Source organism: Pollicipes pollicipes, unplaced genomic scaffold, assembly GCF_011947565.3.
Source record: "Pollicipes pollicipes isolate AB1234 unplaced genomic scaffold, Ppol_2.1 Scaffold_2555;HRSCAF=2994_pilon_pilon_pilon, whole genome shotgun sequence".
NCBI classification, from domain to species: Eukaryota; Metazoa; Arthropoda; class Thecostraca; order Pollicipedomorpha; family Pollicipedidae; genus Pollicipes; species Pollicipes pollicipes.
This window is the reverse complement of record NW_023596136.1, coordinates 33,644,568-33,665,759: the sequence shown is the minus strand read 5'-3', so window position 1 is coordinate 33,665,759 and position 21,192 is coordinate 33,644,568. Positions and strand designations below refer to the sequence as shown.

Genomic DNA, 21,192 nt, shown 5'->3' with positions numbered 1-21,192 from the left:
GGGGCCGCCAATCTCGCTCCAGCCCAAGCCGCAACAGCGAATTAGCCGGCAGAGGCCGAGGCTGCGAATCCGACGCCATTCCAGGCCGCAGTTGAACCGCCAAACGAGCCGGCAACAGCAGCGATACCGACCCGTGACCTGTCCCGGCTCGCAGTCACGCATCCGCGGCCCACGGTCACCACTGTCCCTCCGTTACCTGGCGTCCAGCCAATGAATTACCACCAAGTCCGGGTCTCCACTCAAATGCGTCCAAGGCCCTGGAGTCCCAGTGCCTGTGGAGCAACCGTCTTCGGACGGTCATTGCGAGGCAGCGGAGCGCCCGACTCATATGACCTTCAGATCGATTTGGCCGATGACTGATAACTGGGTACGTATAATGATCCATAGTGCATTTGTATTGTTTGTGTCACCATGTTATTTAAGTAGTTCAATGGCGTGGCGGATATCGTTTAAAGGGTCTTTCCTACTGGTGCACGTTAAGTATAGGCTCGTAGGATACGGTGGTTGTTATGCCTTGGATTTGTTCATTATGTAATGATTGAATGATTCACTATGAGGTCATTGTTCTTTTAAGAAGAGTCAAGTGTAAGGTGTCAGAGCACACCTATGTGTTAGCCAGTGAATATGGTTTGGTGAGCGCCGTTAAGATGCGCTCGCGTTCCGCTCCTGCCCCAGGCGCCCCGTGCGAGAGATGCGCCGTGGGGCCGGGAAAGGAGGCCTTACCTGAGAGCCGGCGGCACGAGGACGGAACGTGCCGGCGGGACGGACTGTGTGGGGTGTCATTTAACGAGTGCCAAATACAGAAGTCACTTGGGACGTACCGTGTGTGCAAGTGACCGGGAGATGAGGCACCAGAACAGCAGAACGTACGTTAGTGAGGCAGAGGCGAGACACCGGAACGGTAGAATTTACAAATACAGGTGTCTGGGAAAAATTATTATGACCAAACCAAAAGATAACGACATTGAACTTTACTTAGCAATGGTGCCGGGCTATCAGGTGTCAGAAAAGCACACTCGTGCGACTTTGGTTTCGTTCTTTTCGATCGAACACAACGCCAACGTATCACTCAATGTTGGCAAAAGGGCTCGCTGACTATTCTCTGGCCGTGTTTAGAAATGAAAGTTTGGTCTGGAAGGCGATAAGACGATCGCAGTATTTCCAGGTCAGTTATCCCATTCTGGCCCCTACTCCACGTTTACTCTGTACGCAGCGTTTCTTCACGGACATTCCACTCCTGCTCAGGTGCAACCCGCCGCCGCATCGTCGGCCCGCCGGCCGTCGGTCGCCCGCCAGCTGGTGGTAGGCGGGTGCGAAGGAGGTCCTCAGCCGACCTTTGCCAGAAAGCGCAGGTCGACGCTCGCGGGTAGGGGCGGGGGGCGGGTGTGTGCGGACGCGGTGGTCATCGGGCATGTGTGTAATACCTACGTGTCAAGTATGTGTTTGCGGCATGTGGAACGGTGATGATAAAAGAATCACTGATTAATCACAGCAACATGTGGAGCATGGATATCAGGATGTTTGTGGATGAATTTCATTTTGCGATCCCAGTGGACCTGGACCTGGACCTGACCCGGACCAGCAGTGCAGTACATGTCCTCAAAGTATAAGATAATTGCCTGTGAATGAAATAAAGCCTTTTTGGATTCCAACATTAAAATTGTGAACCTTGCCTCAAACTTGATTTTAGTTACACCCTGTTTTTTACACCCTGCCCAGTGAGAGCATGTCCAATTCTTTAATATTGTATAAACTGGGGTATAAGTGAAATTTTCTTTGCAAGAACTTGCTGGTGATGAAATATCTTAACAATATCTGTAGCTGATTTGTTACTATTCTCTGACTTTAAAAGGGGCATGTTTTGCTAAGCATGTTTGCAACAACAGTGCCAGTACCTGTGTAGTGAGTTTTCACAGTTTGACACACTGCTGCCATCAATTTGAGTACAGAGAGGGAAATTCTGTCTGCAAAAAATGCTACTTCCATGAATTTCCTGTTTTGCTGTAAGCACTTAAAGCCAGGAGTGTAGTTTCTTATTCAGTTTGGAAGGGCTTCAGCCCCCTCCCCCTGCCAACTTGAGCCTTGGCACTCCACTCCAACTTTGGGAATAAAGCTTATCTGGGAAGGAACCTGTTGGTCATTTTGGGGCTAGGTCAGGTCATTTTTCACTGCTCAGCCCCCCCCCCCCCCCCCCCAGCTCATTTGGGAAACTGCCACTGGTTGCAGTATGGTTTTGGGCCTGATAAATGGTTATAAGCATATTCTTGCATATCATGCGGGATAATGCAAATAAATGCAAAATGGCCAAAAGTGCTGAAGTGTCAGAAGTGTATCAAGTAATGCTCATCAGTAGGACTGCAGTTTTGAAGCATTTCACATTACCCAATGATATCACTGCATCATTTTGTACTGTTTTGCTCTGTTTCTGAACATAGGTATTTCAAATAAGCAAACAATGCCTAATATTTCTGTTTCAGGAGTAAAACTTCTCAGCTATAATGTCCAATAAAGGGAAGCCCAGTGTGAGAGAGGCAGAAATTGAGAAGTGTCGTGAAGAGGCAAATTGGAAGAGGGTCATTGATCTGGCCGAGCAGGGGAAACAGCGTAATCCCTCCACAGGTCTGTCCAGAGCATGGTATGGCTCACATTATAGCCTCGAGTGGCTTAATTTCCACTTGGATGGCTGCAACTAGGTGCAGTATTCTGCCACAGGGCTGTGGGCCTAGTTTCATGAAATGGCTCCATGGATATGCTCACTATCATATTGCACTCTGAAAGTGAACTAGGAAAAAAGACAAATTTTCCTCAGCATTTATGTTGCATGCCATTATGAATTAGATCCATCAGCAAAGCTAATATATGCTTTGCATGCCTTCAGACTACTGCATGCTGCATAAGCTTGCAAAGCTTGCATCAAGAGTGCCCAGGGTCATTGATTCACTCGACAAGGCGAAGTCCAGGATGTGGTTACAGATGGGCATGCATGGCTGACCAGTCAGCATCTCACCACTGATATGTGGTTTGACTGATACAGCACTTTATGCACAGACTTGTCAAGTTGTGGCTTAAATGAGCTGGCTGCCTGCCGGAGTACCGTGCGTCAGCAGAAGTTGTTTTGGTGCAGAGCCACTGGCCAATTTCCTGATCGCCGAGGCGCGGCTGGAGTACTACCTGGAGGAGAACCCGCCGAGCGATGCCAACCAGGAGAAGGCTCGCCGTGAGCTGCGCGACGTGGAGCGGCTGCTGACAATGGCAGCCACCTCTGACTGCCCACAGAAGGTATGCATGAGCCACTGAAGGCGCAGTGATGTGCAGAAGGGGCAGATGGCTCACATAGGGTGAAGGTATAGGTGGCAAACAGAGGGTAAACATTGACTGCAGAGGACAGATGCGGTTTCTTGCCATCGCTGTGATCACCATGCGCCTAATCGCACCACCACGCGTCCTGGTGGGTTGTCACGCTGTCTGTAGGGTGTGAGCCAGGCGGGTGGATATTCAGGTGTCAGTGCTTGTAAGGATCTCCCTTCGGATAGCCGTGCACTCGCTCTCACCCCACTCGCGTTGGAGGTACTCAAGCATGTCTTGACAGCATGAATTGTGGACGAAGCGAAGCGAATGATCCTTTTGCGGAGCATCATTGACTGCGTGCTGCTCGAAATTCGAGGCATTACTATGCCCCCTTTCCCCCCCTGCCACCTTATGCGCTGGCTCCGAGCCGCCGTATCATGTGTATAAATAAATAGCCAAATAGAACGCTGGCCGTTTGGTAAAGGCTGCGGCGAGCACAGCTGCTGCGGCAGTCACAAGCCACCCGCCTGAGGCGGCTGGCCCTGATGGCTCGCTACTGGGCCTGGCGTGTGCGCCGCTGGCTCGCCCGCCCGTGCGGTCTGTGACGCGACAGCGACGCGCTGGTCGGCAGATGGACATGATGATAGACGCCCACCTGCTGCTGGGCAAGGTGCACCACGCCATGGGCCTGCACGAGGACGCTCTGCTCGACCTGTCGCGCGCCGGCCTCGACACGCTCGCCAAGCGTCAGCTGCCCACTCGCAGTCTGCGCGTGGTCGCCGAGTCGTACGCCGTGAAGGGTGAGTTTGGGGAAGAGCCGGGGACCGAAGCCGTGCGCGGTCTGGGTCCGGCGCGGTTCCTGAGGGGTGCGGCTTAGAGGACAACTGTCTGGTGTACAGGGCTCACCAGTGAATGTTGGTGTGCGCCGCGAGCTTGCGATTGGTTGTACGAAACCTTGCTTTGCCTCAGCGTGTTTTCTAGCTTTCGTTGTTGATTATTAGCATCCTTGTCATCATCTGTCTATTACAACTGCAGTTGTCTCTGCTTTCCAAGCTGTCATGCACGTATTTCTTTCGACGTCTTCTGCCTTTTTCCCGCGTGATTTAGTTCTATATTCAGTGCCCTGGCTCCGTTTGGGCTGTCGGGCGTCAGCCGTCGAATCAGGGCTCATAGCCCGCCCCGCCGCCCCTCGCCACGTGACCGTCTCGTCCGATGCGGGGCTGCTCCACATTACGTCGCTACCATTACGACGGTCGCCGTCGTAATGGTAGTGACGATTGTGTGTGGTGGTGCCTGCCGTCGGCTTCGGCAGGAGCCTGTCACGCCGTTCGTCACGTTGGGCTGCGAACTCGTCCGAACGCGGGTCCTCGCCCTCGCGACGCCCTTGACCCCGTGCGTGGTGGGCGCCGCAGGCCTGTGCCTGGAGAAGGCGCCGCTGGCCAGCAGCAGCAAGTTCAAGGCGGCTGAGCGTGAGGAGGGCGTCATTGGCTCTTTCGAGCTGGCCAGCGACCTGGCCCTGCTCTACCTGCAGGAGGTCGACAAGAGCTCCAACATGCAGAGCACGTGGAGCGTGCACACAGCTGGTCAGTCCGCTGCGAACTCGCGTCTCCGCACATGCAGGCGTGAAGGGAACTGGAGCGGCGCGTGCATGGGACAACTCAGTCTAAAGGCCGCGCTTTTTAACCTGCGGATTCACAAGGTCATCGCAATTGGCACTTTTTGAGCGGCGTCAGTCTGCGCTGGTCAGCTCGGGCTAAATGCCGCGTTGTTTTAAGCTGGGGATTGATAAGCTCGCCACAGTCCCAACTTTTTGAGTGGCCTCAGTCCGCACTGGTTAACTTGGGCTAAATGCTGTGCTGATGTAACCTGTGGATAAATGAGCTCGCCACAGTCCGCACTTTTCGAGCAGCGTCAGTCCGCACTTTTCGAGTGGCGTCAGTCCGCTCTTTTCGTTTGATGGCGAGAGATATCAATTGCTTTCCTGGCCGGCGGCGATGGCGCCGGGACCTATTCTGAGTTGTATTTTAAATGTCACCGCCAGTGCATTGCTCCGTTCTGCATTGTCAGTCGCTTTCCAGCTATGTCATGTCTCGTGCGGTGCTGTTTCAGGCTCCTCCAGCTCGCCTCTACCGCCGCACCCGGAGAACCGGCTGGGCCTGATCCTGGAGACGGCGCTGCAGAAGGCTCCCATCCTCATCCTCAAGGCCAATCAGATGCCCCGGGCCATTCGGCGGTACAGGTGAGCGGCGCAGGGCTGGCGCGGGGCTCAGGCCGGCCCGCGGCGGCGGCGAGACGGCCTACGGGCTGCAAGCCGCCTGAGCTCGGGCTGGGTATGGACACCTGTCTCGCAGGTTGTGCAGATTCGTGCTGCAAGCGAGAGGCACCCGATGCTACTCAAACAGGATGCCATGCATTCAACACCGCCCGGGCACTTGTGATTATCTCGAGATGTGTGACGGAGCAGAGCTTACGGAGCAGCCAGATACACCAGACACCCCGTTCTCTGTGACATCAGCTTGACTTAAGACGTAGGGAGACCTTGCCCACGCCCGGTCTGACCCGCCCGACAGGATGATCCTGGGCGCGGTGGAGACGTCGGCCACGCAGGGCGTCCGACTGGCCATGGCCCGCCGGCTGGCCGAGATCCTGCTCAGGGGCGTCAGCGACAAGGCTTACGAGAAGCTGGAGGCGATCCTTGTCAGCGGTGAGTGAGAGCGGTGCTGACTGCGTGGCGCTCGGCACCAGACCGACACAGGCCGCAGTGTAGATAACGCTGCGTACTTTAGGAGTGTTTTGAGGCCCGCTGTAGTGCCCTAGTCTGCCTACTGGCAGTTTTTTTTTTTTTGTATTCTTGCATTAGTTTCTGGCGTGACGTGCTGGTCGTGTGCCACTCAATCTTGACAATTTCGCTGTATTCACGTTGTAGCAGACAATGCGTGGCATTGAGTTCCCGCGTTGAGAGGCACTTGTGAATTTTTCTTAATGATAGATAATGATAATTTGTAATAAATAAGTATAATTAGAAGCTTCAGACACCTATTCTGGGTATATCAACTCTGAGAGCTGAGTGGTCAAGCTGGACAGGCTGGCGGCCGACGTAGTGACTGAGCCCGTCCCGCAGACCAAAAGAAGAGCTCGATTGGTGGCCGGTCGGTGGTGTCGCCGTGGAAACCGCGGCGCCAGGTGGGCAGCAATCTGTTCGTGCCCAAGGACATCAACGAGGAGATAGTGCTGCTGCTGCTAATCAGGTGAGCGCGTGCTGTCAGGCTGCTGGGAGCGGGCCGGCGGAGCCGGATCAGACTGCCAGCCACGGCGGATCTGGGAGCGAGATCGGCGGCCGGATCAGATTGCCAGCCGCGGCGGATCTGGGGGCGAGATCGGCGGCCGGATCGGACTAACAGCCGCGGCGGATCTGGGAGCGAGATCGGCGGCCGGATCGGACTGACAGCCGCGGCGGATCTGGGAACGAGATCGACGGCCGGATCAGATTGCCAGTCGCGGCGGATCTGGGAGTGAGATCGGCGGCCGGATCAGACTGCCAGCTTCGACGGAAGCGCAGGCGGTACCCACTTCGGCATGGAATATCGATGCATCATTTGGCGAATCCGGCGTGGCCTCTGTGGGGTACATGTACGATGAGATAATGACTACGTCGGTGGCTTCAAATGGTTCGCTTGCTTGAAATGTCCTCCTGCCTGTGCATCGCGCTGTGCTGTACCGTCCTGCCGCTTCCCGGCGTCGCTGGTGACTCACGCCAGCTATGGCCGTCTACAGTCAATCGGGTGACTGAGTGATGCCCTGGTAGCCGCTCTCCGCCTTCAGACGCAAAATAACAGTGCCATCTAACATGTTTTGGGTTTTGTATTCTCCGGGGAGGCCGCCAACGACACACCAGCTCCTGCTTGCAGACTTCCTGTGCCACCATCCGGCTCAGTTCCCTGTCGACATATTCACCAATGTGCGCTGTGGGTTATGACTAGAGCTCCAGGCTCCGTTCCCTGGCGGCCTGATCACCAGCACTCCAGGCTCCGTTCCCTGGCGGCCTGATCACCAGCGCTCCAGGCTCCGTTCCCTGTCGGTCTGATCACCAGCACTCCAAGCTCCGTTCCCTGTCCGTCTGATCACCAATGCTTCAGGCTCCGTTCGCTGTCTGCCTGATCACCAGCGCTCTGTACCATCCGTGGTGACGTCGTGCCTCTGCCCGTGAGACAGCGAGGCTCTGGCGGTGCGGGAGGCCGTGCTGACCCAGTCGCCGGAGACGGCCGAGGCGCGTCAGAAGTCCTACGGCGTCGCCACCTCCGTCTACGACCTGATGACGATGGCGTTGGTCAGAAAGGGCCAGGCTGTCATGCTGTGCGAGGTGAGCTGGCGGGGTCGGAGTGGCTGCCAACGGCCGTGACGCCGTACAATCGGGCGGATGCGACGAGCCCGCCTTCCGAGAGGCGCTGACTAGTCGAGCTTGCCCGGCCGAGAAACACTGACAGTGCGGCTTCTGCCCGCAGCGGCACTGACTAGTCGGTTGATCTCATGCTTGGACTCCCAGTCAGCCAGTGCCCACCTCGCAGGCACGTGGTGACCCTCTCAGAGTCGTGGCGGAGCGGTACGTGTATCATGTTACCGGCCCATGGCTGCCAAAGAGGATCCTCGCCGCTATGCCCCCTGATCGCGGAGTGACTCCCTCGGCTGACGCCCGCTAACGCCGCCCCCTCTCCCTTCCCTCACTCGCCCGCCGGCAGTCGCTGGAGCGGGCGCTGCGCTTCAGTTTCGAGGAGGCGCACGTGTGGCAGCAGTACGCGCTGTCGTTGGCGGCGGCCGGCCGGCCGCAGCGCGCCCAGCTGGTGCTCGAGGAGGCCTTCCGGCTGAACCCGGACAAGGCGGTGCTGCCGCTGCTGGCGGCGCGCCTCTGCTACGAGAACCTGCACCGGGTGAGCGGGGCATGACAGCCGCTGGCGGTGCCGCCGGTACAGACAGCGTCCCAGCGGCTGGGGACGAGTGGCACCACCGGCGTCGGCGGCTGGGTGGTAGCTCATGCACGCATGTTTAATGCACCAGGCGTGGAAAGTCATTACGTGGAAGAGGCAAATTCGTTGCGCGTTTTTTGCAGTCGAAGAGTGTCCGTTAGCTGTGCCGCCATTCACAACGTGCTGTGGTTGGCCTACTTGCCCTGGTAGCGGCCCGCTGCGCCGACCACCTGTGGCGAGGCCGTGCCGGCTGGAGCTGGCTGGCCGGAGGCTGCTTGCGGTGGTGACGATGGCGCGTCCCCGCAGTTTGAGGACGGGATGCGGTGGAGCGAGTGTTTGCGATGGTGACGATCGGTTACCTCCCCAGTTTGAGGACGGGTTGCGGTGGAGCGAGTGTTTGCGTTGGTGACGATCGGGCGTCTCCTCAGTTTGAGGACGGGTTGCGGTGGGGCGAGTGTTTGTGGTGGTGACGATGGGGCGTCTCCTCAGTTTGAGGACGGGGTGCGATGGAGCGAGCGCGCCCTGCGCCAGGAGTCCTCTGAGTCGCACGGCCTGGCCAGCCGCTGCCACCTGTACCTGGGGCATCGGCCAGATGCTGCAGGCCGGCGTGTCGCGCCAGCAGCAGGAGAAGCAGCGGCTGGCCGACGCCGCGCTCGACAACTTCCGCAGGTGGGCGTGCTCCGCGGCCGGCGGCCGGAGCGGAGCCGGCGTCAGGGCGGCCGGCGCCCCATCGGTTGGGATGCCGGGGACCTGTCGTGACGTTCGGCTCGCGCTAGCGCTGGCGTGCACCAGTTGAACAGTAGCGTTGAAGTTGGACGAGCGTAACGGTGTCCTTTCGAAGGGACGTGTTGCCTGTGCATCGCGTAACCCGGACCGCGTGAACGAAACGAGGCTACGATGTTGCAGGCTGATAATTGAAAGGTTTATCTTATTAAATAAAGCGGTTTTTATCATTGCACTGAACATCCCACTGTCACTCACTATCGTTGTGAACTGACGCCAGCAGCGGCGGAGGACCGAGGCATAGCGTCACGCCATCATAAAGCCAACCTTTCGCCGTTTCGGTACCGTGTCGCTGACCTGTAAGACATGGGGTGGATTATACTCGTACATCAGTTCGAGCAGCCTCACTCGTTGGTCTGTGTTACGGTCATTTCTTGTGTCCCTCATTCGCTCTCATAACACAGCCCGACTGCACACTCATGCAATATGGAGCCATACATTCAGTGCCTCTCCATCACCGCCCTTTCGTCCAGGGCGGGAAGCAAGCGATGCCGTGCAGCCTGAACAACCAAGCGCATTGTGGAGCTCTGGTGACGTCGCCCCCCCCCCCCCCCCATCAGGTGTCACGAGCTGGACCCGGGTGACCATCTGGCCGCCTTCTACATGGGTTACCAGATGGCGCGGGCACGCCAGGTGGCGGCGGCCGTGGCGCACGTGCGCACCGCGCTGGAGCGGCGGCCGGACCACTTGGGTTCGCTGCACCTGCTGGCCCTGCTGCTGACCGCCCAGAACCAGCACAGCGGCGCTCTGGAGGTGGGTGGCCGCTGGGGGTCCGGGTGACACTGGACCAGCGCGGTAGAGTGCTGATGGTGGGTCAGGTCAGCACCCTCCCTCCGGGCCGGAGCATCCAGCTGACTGACGGGGAAGGCTCAGTTCTCCATCCCTCGGTGCCCGGGCACAATGCAATGCATCTCCGTCGGCTGTACACTACGCCCCGTCCTCCGTGGTCAGCGGCGGCCTCTTGTTTCAGCTGCTGCGCGTGGCCCAGGACGAGTACCCGGAGGACCTCCAGCTGATGTTCACTCGCGTCCACGTGGAGGAGTACTGCAACGGTGGAGAGGTGAGGCGTCTGCGGCGCAGTGGATCTGCGCAGGTGCTCACTCGGATGTGGGTCGATAACATCTTCAATCAGATCCGCCCTCGCAGTGAGTCGGTCACAGCGATCTTCTCCCAGGCCATCCTTGGCTGGTTGGGTGTGTTCGAGCCGTCATACGTGCTCGCTATTTTCCCGCTGACTGGTTTGGGCTGACTGGGATTGGTCGTGGTCGCTCAAGGTCATATGAGGTTAAAGGGCACGACGGACTAAGCTAGACTTTGCGGCACGTCAATTTTTGGCCGCAAAATTATGCCGTTGACCTAGAGTTGTACGATGGGGCGGTAGGATCTGAGCTCACGTAACGAACACTGTGAAGTAGGATCTCTGATCGCTGAAATCCATCTAATCAGAAGGCCCTGACTGAGGTTATAATAGGATGTTTTGTCAAGTCCCATATGCCTGTCCTGGACACCTTGTATACCTAAAGGTATACCTTGTATACCTTTTGTATACCTATATAGCACACCATATATATATATATATATATATATATATATATATATATATATATATATATATATATATATATATATATTCTCGTATATATAATATTTACTATATATATATATATATATATATATATATATCGACAACGTTGCTTGAGCAGGCAGTACTAAGCTGACTTTTCACGCTGCATTTCCTGTGTCGTCCGGCAGGCGGCGCTGATCGTGGCGCGGGAGATGCTGGAGCAGTGGAAGGAGATCTACGATGCCCGCATGGCGGAGAACAGTCTGGACACTGACCGACAGTACTCGGTCGTCTCCGACCCCGATTCAGGTGCGCCGTGTGTCCTCACCGACAAAACACGCACAGGTCACAAAATACTAACGGCACTTACAGCAGGGGCGAATGGCACCCCGTGTGTTGTAGGTGGTACGCGGAACCGTTCGAGGAAGAGGTAATGCAGTACCTGCCATATGCCCAGGACATAAATGACTTCTTTAATGTGCTTGACCATTCATTGTTGGATAATGGACCAGTAAGATCTAGCTGTGCATCAGACTTTTGCATTTGCATATTACTGGAGCACTTGTCCCTTCGTCGGTCTCAGATAAGTTGATGCAAACCATTAAGCCAGTAAAGTCAATATGCGTTCCTTCGAGATGTGCGAGGCCATTCCTGATGAGATCAGGACATGACAAACCTTCTCATTTCGTATGTATTTTTACTGCTTATTCAGTCGTGTTTTAGGCATAGGAATACGTTTTGCACTATTACCACCGTCTTACAGCACAGCATGTCAAAGCATGACCAGCGTTCAGAGGAGATCGAACGATTGATATCGATGTTTGTCATGTATAAAGCTTGAATAGTGCACTCAGTAGGAAACATAGAATGGTGGGGGAGTAGACGGTAGAAAGCGTGTATAGCACACCATAGCAATAGCTGGCGTCACGAATGTGCCAGACATCAAGGCATCGGTACTGGGCACACCACCCCTACAGTCCGGCCCCCGTACACAAGCAGCCAGCTGTGAATGACGGGTGCTGCGGGTGATCTCCCAGCAGCGCTCGGCCCGCCGGTGTAGTCCGCACCGAGCCTGCCGGCGCCGACGCTGGGTCAGGCCAGGGCCCGGGTCGGCACGGTCCCCCCGCGGCGCGTCCCTGGGCCGGGTCCTGGGCCGGAGGCCGCGGGCGCCCCGTCTGGGCCGGCCCAGAGGCCGCGGGCGCCCCCTCTGGGCCGGCCCAGAGGCCGCGGGCGCCCCCTCTGGGACGGCCCAGAGGCCGCGGGCGCCCTCTCTGGGCCGGCCCAGAGGCCGCGGGCGCCCTCTCTGGGCCGGCCCAGAGCACCACTGCGCGGAAGCCGTCCCTGTCCGGGGCCAGTGTCAGTCGTAGCTGTGCTCTGTCCGAAGTGCCGCTCTGTGCCTGCTGTGTGGAGCCGCGGGCCGTCAGCTGACGCGCGCCGGCGGGCTCTGACGTCAGCGTTACGTCACCGCAGCGGATAAAGTAGCGCGCCACGTGGTGCTCTCGCCGCTGGAGACGCTGGCCATCCCGGTCCTGGGGCCGAACCACCTGTTGCCCTCGCCCGCCGGCTCCGAGTGCGAAGGTAGCTGCGGCGGCGCGTTCCGCACGCCCCGCCCCCCATCCGCCCCTGTCCGCTGTACATAGCTGTCGCCGCCGTCGTCGCTGCCGCTGCTGCTGCCGCTGCTGCCGCCGCTGCTGCTGCCGCCACCGCTGCGGGCAGGGCTGCCGCCGCTGCCGGTGACGGCAGGCGCGCTGGAGCAGTGAAAGTGCGGATGGGGTGGGCCGGTCCTGGCCCGGTTTTTGCTTGACATTTTGGGCGCTGGCTGCGGTAGTTTGCGTTTGTCGTCCGGAGGCGGCGGACTGCTGTGGGGGTTTCTGAGGTTGCGACCGGCACCGAGGAGCATGCGACCGGCGTACTAAGCTGTGCGTACTACTTGGACTTAACAGGGCTTTGGTCTGGCGACGGCCTGCATGCATGGTATACAGTAGTTTACAATACTAATACGGGTTTCGTGTGCCTGGTGTGCGTAGCCAATATTTAGTGTATATTAGGGTGGTCCCCTGTTCTGTGCTGAGGACTTTTCCAAAGTGCTTTCTCATGAGCCGACGCGTGTTTGGGATGAAATCATGCGGGGTAAATGTGGCCAGTCCAGCACTTTTAAGCACTGTCACACGTGGATTGAATGCCAAATTCTCATACAGTGTAGGCCATAAAAGTTCGCTCTAGTATTCCCCATGAACTTGTGATCCCTAGTGGTTTTGGACAACGTGATGTCAAAGTCTAAAATGGCCCAACCGTGTATGGTGTACTCCAGTTTTTAAACCATGAACACGATATGCATGCATACTACATCAATGTTCACCTCCTGACGCGATGGATTGAAGAACACTTCGCGCGGTCCGTCGCAGAGCAGATATCATTGAATCAGTCACGAACGGCATAGCTCAGGCGAAGATGTTTGCAGACCTTTCCCCTCCACCTTGAAGTCTAGGAATAACGGCGAATGTGTCATTCGACACCTGCAGCAGGTTCTGCTTTCGCTTGTCTTTCCTCGTCAGTGCCGCGTTGTCCGTATGGACAAGAGCTACGCATCGCTCGACGAAGCCGTTTGCTGCCGCGATCCTGCATGCGACTTCCTTGGCATTCGTGAAGTCCGATGTTGTCACCAATCGCTGGGATGGGCGACGAGGTCTTCGTTGGTCCCACAGGGCCTCAGGATTCCCACCGACCGATCGTGATGAAGTCCGCGAGGGTCTTCTTGCTGAAACTCCCTTTACCGCGAGATCCACTTGTGCTCACTGTGGTGTACTCATCGATCCCTGTCCCTGAGACACCGCGACCATCATCCTCATCTCGAACGACACCTCGTCGAATCAGCTGTTGCGAACCATCCAGCTCTTCGCTGAGGTGCCAGAGGTGACTGGTGAACTTCTTGGGGTCGCCTGCTGCAAGATTTGAGCGTCCGGATAGCTGGTGACGCATCGCAAGAGGGCCGAGCCGTGCGCGGTAGCCTCGACCACTGGTGCGGAGAACCGTGCCCTGACGATGGAAGAGACGATACACTTGAGTGCTCCTATTCGCTGAGTGTTAGTCAGAACTGATCGCGAAACAAGGAGATGCTGACCCCGTAAATCGGAGGTCCCATTCATCCGGCACGGTGGAGAGCACCCGGGTGGTAAAACTTCGGCCAGCCTCCCGCGGCAAAAGGTAACGACACGATCCTTTGAGGAGAGACAAGTCTCACCTACTGTCGGCTCCAGGTATTCATGCACCATGGGCTCAAACTCCGACTGATGTGCCCCTCTCCGCTCCTGAAGCACTGAAGCAAGGCAATTTGTGGTCCCGAAGGCGGACCGAAGCACGTGGAGAAAGCCGCCTCCGTCCTCAATTCAAAGGTATGCTTACCAGCGAAGCGAAGTGGAGGAGCTGTCGCCTGAGCTCCTGTTGATGGAGCGTGCATACTGGAGGCACTTTGACACTGTCACTGGAGGTGGTGTCAAAGCTCGATCCTTTGTCCCTCTTCGCGACGGTCCAGTGGTTCACACGGGGCGCGGCAGCGTCGGTTGTCGTGGCGCCAAATCCTCTGGCGAGCCTGGGAGCACCACGGGGCTTGATGGCGCCTCTTGGACCGGCTACTGGGACGAATCGATTCACGCTCTCCTCTCCATCGTCGGGTCCTGTGTCTCCGTCTCAGTGGACCACCAGGAAAAGGACGCCGGATGTCTCCCGCGGTGGCTCTCGTCTGCAATGTGCGCGTCCGCCTGATTGATCCTCGGCTTGTCGTCTGGCCAGGGGAGCCGCGACGAAGGTCATCGTCAGTCGGAGCTGGACCCCAGAGGGGTCGCTGAGCTGGGACCGATGGATGGCTGCTGCCAGACCAGCGTCTTGGTTCACCCGCATTGCCGTTTCAGAGAAGAAAGCGGCGTGAATGGCTGCGTGTCATCCGCACTTGCCACTTGTGTGCTGTCGGTGGATGAAGATTCCAACAGGGCAGTTGCCTCGTGTTCGGCGTGCTCTCCCGTCCGGCAACGGACCCTTTCTGCGGTCTGCTGTTACGATTGGAGAGCTGCACTCTTCCTTCCCAGCAAGAAGCTGGATTGCCACCATGAAACCTCAGTGGCTTCGCTCCCATTGGGCCTGAAAGAAGTCTTTGTTCTCTGGGACTTTGATGATCTTCATAGCATCGACATGGGAAGTCTCAAAGAGGTCTTCGAGGCATCTCGTAAATTTCTTTTTCTCCACTCGCGCTGTGGACCTTGTGCATTTGTCTCCGAAGACAGCTGGTCACTGGTCAAGTTTTCTGTTTGACTTTTTATCACGCTCCCTCCAGCGCAGTGCCAGCGCGGACTTTTTTCCACATCCCACGTCACCTCGCGAACGGCGGTGTTTCGGCCTATTCCTGGGCGAGCGTTTCCGCATGACGCAACCGAAAATGTCACTGCGGCACTTGTGTCCAGCCAGGCGGCCTATTTCCTGGCACTGATTCGACGAGAGCGTCAATCAACCAAATTTCGGCTTTTGTCGTGGGGCGCATTGCGGGGTGCGACCGCAGTGTCACGGGCTTCCGCTACGAAGGGTGCTTCCTGCATTGCCGCCAGTCGCCGTGGGCACCCGCACAACCCCGCCGCGTATTAACCCCCGGGGAAATTGCCACGACGGTGTTTGAGGCGCGCGTGCGGCGCGCACGGCGACCGACCGATGAGCCCGCACCGACGACGCTCGCATTGCACCTCGCCTTGGGTGATAGGGGCGGGGGCGCGAGCGAACCCCCCGTCGCACCATCTTCGCGAGTCTTCTGGACGGTTGAGCTGGATCCGATCGCTCCCACGGGGTGCCGACAGCGGTGGGTGACGCGGCACGTCCAGAACTTGTTCGCGGCGAGTTTTCGGGAGGGGGGATGAGCGCGGACACCGAGAGCAGTGATTGCAGTGATTGCAGTGGGTGCAGTGCGGTGATCCTAGCAGTGATTCACCTCGGTATGGTGAAAATGGAAGCCGGAATTGACGTAACATATCCTATCCAAACAAGTAGAACACTTGCACGCTGCAGATAGAAGTTCACATGTCGGTCAGTTTACTCAGGGATCTTGTTACAGTAGTAAACATGGACCAAATTTAATATGCTAGGGCACGAGTATCTCTGCTTAGGATGTGTAGCATCAGCATGCTGAAGCGCTTTTGAAAAGATCACAGAAGCAATGGCGGACCACCCTGGTGCCTATGTGCGTGGCAACAACTGTTTGAAGGAGACGCGTATCTCCAGCCCAATGTCGTTTACTGCTGTTGTTGTATTGCGAGCCATGCCGTGATGTGTTACCTCAAGGCGAGCGCGTACTGAAGACCTGCCTGGAGTTCGCCATCGTGTTGTGTGGTCAAACCTGGAATATGGAGAGGGCCTGAAAATGGTATTTCGAGTGTGGAAACGTTTAAAAAAAAAACGCGCAGTTTACAGGGGATATTGGGAGCAAATCCGATGTCGATAGTTGTGGCGGGGAGGGTGATTTTTTAAGGGACATGTTCCCCAGTCTCCCATTGGTGACACCCTTCTGTCTGTGTGTGTGTCTGTGGCGCTCACGCCGGCCGGGTACAGGTGGAGCCCCACTGTTCGGTCTGTGTTCGGTCCGTGTCGCGTGTGACGCGGCCCATCCTGCGGCGCGCGCTGTCGGCCTGTCCGTGCGGCTGGGGCGACCGCGCCGCCAGCCGAGCCGAGCCGAGCCTCCCTCACACCGCTCCGGCTGCGCGGCGGCAGGCTCCGTGCGCGCGTCGTCCACCATCGCGCCGTCTCGCGTAGAGCAGGCGCTCTCCGAGGTGGCCTCGTCGCTGACGTCCAGCCAGCCGCGGCCGGGGCCGCAGCAGGTCTGGGACCTGCAGATCCGGATATGGCTGCTCGTCGCCGACCTCTACCTCAAGTGGGTACAGCGTCTTACACGCACACACGCCGCCTTACCGGGGTAGCCTCCCGCCCGCCGCCGCCGCGTTCAGGGCGTCACCCATCTGCGGCATTGGTTGCCTCATTTCTTCGGCCTGGAACACAGTATCTAGCTTCCTTGGTAACTCTTTACCGCCCCCATGACCCCCCCATTATCGAACAGCTTGGCCACTTTTCTTTTCAAGCAAATCGTCTACGCCATTTCTAGGCTGACACATTGTGCGTGCGTGTGACGCGCACGGCCACTGGTCGGATGCCGCCGCCACCCGTCCGTAATGAGCCGACGGTCGGCGCGTGCGGTCGTGCTCGGCGCAGCCGGCCGTGGCCGCTGTTCAGTGCGTGGCGCGCGTGGCGGGCCGGCAGCTCGGCAGCTGACGCGTGCTGACTGCCCCCAGACTGGGCCAGACCAACCAGGCCATCTCGTGTGTGCAGGAGGCGGCCACCATCGCACCCGCCTCGCACCACGTGCTGTACTTCGTGAGTGACGGCCGACGGAGGCCGCTTGCCCGTTGGACCGCTGGGCCGCTGGGCCGCTTGGCCGTTGGGCCGCTTGGCCACTGGGTCGACAGACCCTTGGAGTCGACAGACCTTTGGGCCGCTGGACCATTGGGCTGCTGGACCGGTGGGCCGAGGGACCGTTGGGCCGTTGGGCCGAGGGACCGTTGGGCCGTTGGACCGGTTAGCCTGTGAGCCCGTATGTGGGAGTACTGGGGCCGCAGCCAGGGCATAGTATAGTGGCAGTCCCCATGAAAACGTGTGGTTTTGAAGTGCTCTTTGTCTGGCTTGTTCAAATAAGACGTGGAACAGCTATGTCTCAAGTGCTGTGCAGACACGTATGGAGTCAGTGACCATTGCCTAATAATCCCAACAGCTCTGCTGCCGTGGCATAGCTCCCGCTGTTCCCCAGTGGAGTGACCCTGCTCATTGACTGTCGTATTCTGCGCCGCCTCGTCCCCTGAATGATATCGTTAGCTGTATGCCTGCCAGCGGTCGGCCTTGGGCCGCTTATCATCAGCCGATGGGCGCGTGGCCGTGCCACAAGGCAGCGGGGCTGCCATGTCTTCGCTGACCCTCGCTCCCGGCCACCACCCGCAGAAGGGACTGGTGCACGTGTACAAGAACGAGTTCGAGGAGGCCAAGGTCCACTTCAACGATGCGCTGGCGCTGAACCCGCACCACATCAAGAGCATGCAGCACCTGGTGCGTGCCGCGCGAGCCCGGTGTGACCCTCTGGGTGTGCGTGTGAGGCCATGGATGGTGCTCCAGGGACGGTCGCCGGCATGGCTCGGGCCGGTGCGGGGTGGTCAGCTGTTGCGGCGCCGCAACGCTCGGGTCAGCGTCAGCATTGTGGCGTAGTCGAGACCCGCGAGCCAGCAAGAGCATGGGCGCGATGCCGTCCAAGATGTGCACCTGCGGCTTCGACTGTCGTGTGCGGATGCATGGGGATTGGCGCCGTTGTTGTTGCGCTCGCGCCGGCTGTCCGTCTCACCGGAGCCGCTGCTGGGCGTCGCCTGCCGCCGATGGTGTCACGTGACGTCCGTGTGCTGTTCGCCGCAGGGTCTGGTGCATCACTACCTGGGCAGCCACCGTCTGGCCGAGAAGATGCTGCGGGACGCCATCCAGCTGGAGCCGCTGGTGCACCAGAGCTGGTGAGCCCACCGGGCCGGCCCGCCCCTGGGCTGCCGGTGTCGTGCGATACACAGCCGGCACGGCACGGCACGGCTCGCCTCTCCGGACACACACCGCGCGCACCACATGTGATGTGTCAACGTGGCAAGGCGGATTGCGCCGGCACGTCACGTATTGAAGGCCACGTCTTGAGCACGTGTCTGCGATGCTGTATGTAACGTGTGTCATGTTTTGTGTGCGTGATCGTGTTTAGCGGGTACGGTCGTGTTGGGTGCGTGGCACGGTTGCCTGTTACCGCACGGATAACCTGACAGGGTGGCTCATCCTGTGGGAGGACGTAGCTCCGTGTGACCTTTGACCTCCCCCGTCCGGCTTTTGCCTGAGAGACGTGCGGCTCATGAACACTACACGAGCGAGGGATTAAGGCGCGTGTTGCCGCATTAGGCACGTTTGGATGCTCTCAGCGATCTCAGTTGTTTCGAGTGCTTGCATGTGAATTTCACATAACTGCTTCGAGACTTTAACAACATAAAGATCCGCCCCTTCATCCTCTTTCTTGGTTTATCCTGCATCCTCGCGACGCCACGCCTATCCGGGACAGGCTGTATGCGCCAGCCTCGAGCAGGCTGAGAGGCTTTTCTGTTGAGGCCCCCGTCTGGGCGCCCGGCGCATAGCCCGCAGAGGGGTCCCTACGCGGACTTAGTCTCGGCCGTCGGGCCTCCTGGCGCGCATAGTTACACCCCACCATTATCCATTCTCGTTCATCCCATAGCCCTGAAATGGTCCTTACTGAATGAGAGGACGCTAGTCCAAATGGCAAGCAGCATAAAAACCGTAACAATGATTTACGATGTGTGGCGCGCCGGACTGCTCCGATTTGCTGGGGAGGTGGGACACGCAGGAGCGTTTGCGATGCCTTCTTTCGGGCGTCATCCTCCACCTAGCTTCTCCCAGCGTGACGGCCGCGTTCCACCCGTCGACAGGTACAACCTGGGCAAGGTGCTGGAGTTTCTGGGCGAGAACGAGGCGGCGGCCGACTGCTTCATGACGGCCGTCGACATCGAGGCGACGGCGCCTGTGCTGCCGTTCACCGCCGTGCCGCTCTGCTTCGAGTGACGCCCGCCAGCGGCGCTGCCGGGCGGCTTCATGACGGCCGTGGACATCGAGGCGACGGCGCCTGTGCTGCCGTTCACCGCCGTGCCGCTCTGCTTCGAGTGACGCCCGCCAGCGGCGCTGCCGGGCGGCTTCATGACGGCCGTGGACATCGAGGCGATGGCGCCTGTGCTGCCGTTCACCGCCGTGCCGCTCTGCTTCGAGTGACGCCCGCCAGCGGCGCTGCCGGGCGGCTTCATGACGGCCGTGGACATCGAGGCGATGGCGCCTGTGCTGCCGTTCACCGCCGTGCCGCTCTGCTTCGAGTGACGCCCGCCAGCGGCGCTGCCGAGCGGCTTCATGACGGCCGTGGACATCGAGGCGATGGCGCCTGTGCTGCCGTTCACCGCCGTGCCGCTCTGCTTCGAGTGACGCCCGCCAGCGGCGCTGCCGGGCGGCTTCATGACGGCCGTGGACATCGAGGCGATGGTGCCTGTGCTGCCGTTCACCGCCGTGCCGCTCTGCTTCGAGTGACGCCCGCCAGGGGCGCTGCCGGGCGGCGGTCTCTGGGTACCGGGGCGGCTCGGCTGCATTGGCGTGAATCATTTGTTATCTGTGTACCGTGGAACAAGGGTTTTTACCCCGTAGAGAGCTAAAACTAGTGTGTCTAGTCCACGTGTGTGTTTGTTGACGGGTGAGGTGGCTCGCAATATGGAGTGCCGCGGTGCTTGTGCGTCGTTCGCTGGTGTTGTGCTAGTCACCGTTAGCTGGATTTGCTATCGTGCCGCGTCGGTTCTTCTCACCGGACCCTGCCGGTTTGTGACGGTGGGTGCAGTGTTACCTGCAGGCCGGTGAGCGGGGAGTCACCGGAGCTCAGCGGTGGAGCGTCTGTATCGCGGCCGGCAGATTGCCTCTTCAGACTCAGCAGCTGTTCCGTTTTTGACGCGGCTGTCACGGTGACCGTGGGCGACTCCCGCGGCGCGGACCGGGACGCGGTCGTGCGTCGCACAACAATCAAAACACTGACACGCTTCTCCTCCGAATCCCCCGCCCTGTCGCGGCCCGTGCTGGTGTTGTGGCTCCTTCAGGCGTGCGGGTGGACTCGCGGCCGACGTTCCCAGACCACTCGGCATGTCCGCTTCAACGATGTGCAAGAAGTGAATATGACGAACTTGTTGTAAATGGTGTCCCTGACGTGGGCTGTTGGGCAGCTTGTGTTCCGTCAACACTCGAGCGGTGCGTTGTGCGTGACGCTGGTATGAAGTCAGCGTTGGCACCGTACCATTAATGTGGCCATCGCGAGGCCTGGACTTCCCTTCCGCGCTCGTCCGTTCCTGTGATACGACATTCCTCCCGCGCGTCGCGGTGTGGCGTCCCCGAGGTCGGACCTGATTGGCCCGGAGTCATGTCCGGTCCGTGTGACGTCACTGCCATGGCGAATTTAGACGCCACAGTTTACCCTGGTGCTGGCTGGCTATCCCACGGCGGGGGCGACGACGGCTTACACAATACATACATGTCTACTGTTGTTGTTGTGGCTACCTCTTGACGGTGCTCTGTGGAATTACTCGAGATGAATGGCAGGCTGCCAACGAAACGGCCACTGATGGCCGGCGCTGAAGAACCTGGCGTGTTTGTATTTTGTTGGCCCCGCTCTCTGGCCATCAAGAAATGCACTGGGCATCGTGTGGCAGATATCTGACAGGCGCTGAAAGTGCTGATCTCATACCAGGTAATCGAATCCCACATCATTGCATGACAGGCCAAATATCTGAGGACTGAGTTCAGAAAAATATGGTATTTCAGGCCTGGCTTGTGGAATATCTGCCTTCGTAACCTATATACGGCTTGTACATCACTTCACTGCTCCTTGCTGCTCCAGAAAGCTCGGCGACTTTCGCGATCGTCAGACGAAATAAACGCAGACGAAAGAAACATGGGACGATACAT

General features: G+C 58.4%; 2 protein-coding genes across 2 annotated transcripts; both read left to right on the top strand.

Moving 5' to 3' along the window:
- Positions 1 to 1,450: 1,450 nt before the first annotated feature.
- LOC119100583 (tetratricopeptide repeat protein 7B) lies at positions 1,451 to 8,597 on the top strand. The gene is made up of 10 exons (XM_037223667.1): positions 1,451 to 1,460; positions 3,125 to 3,279; positions 3,920 to 4,088; positions 4,701 to 4,871; positions 5,398 to 5,527; positions 5,859 to 5,992; positions 6,410 to 6,536; positions 7,501 to 7,648; positions 8,025 to 8,213; positions 8,556 to 8,597. Exons 1-10 carry the CDS (start codon positions 1,451 to 1,453, stop codon positions 8,595 to 8,597), a joined length of 1,275 nt encoding a protein of 424 aa, XP_037079562.1.
- A 1,152-nt stretch (positions 8,598 to 9,749) lies between these two features.
- LOC119111077 (tetratricopeptide repeat protein 7B) lies at positions 9,750 to 19,292 on the top strand. The gene is made up of 9 exons (XM_037234906.1): positions 9,750 to 9,785; positions 10,003 to 10,092; positions 10,785 to 10,905; positions 12,067 to 12,174; positions 16,342 to 16,501; positions 16,917 to 16,998; positions 17,617 to 17,721; positions 18,079 to 18,170; positions 19,134 to 19,292. Exons 2-9 carry the CDS (start codon positions 10,048 to 10,050, stop codon positions 19,264 to 19,266), a joined length of 846 nt encoding a protein of 281 aa, XP_037090801.1. The 5' UTR covers positions 9,750 to 9,785; positions 10,003 to 10,047; the 3' UTR covers positions 19,267 to 19,292.
- Positions 19,293 to 21,192: the final 1,900 nt, after the last annotated feature.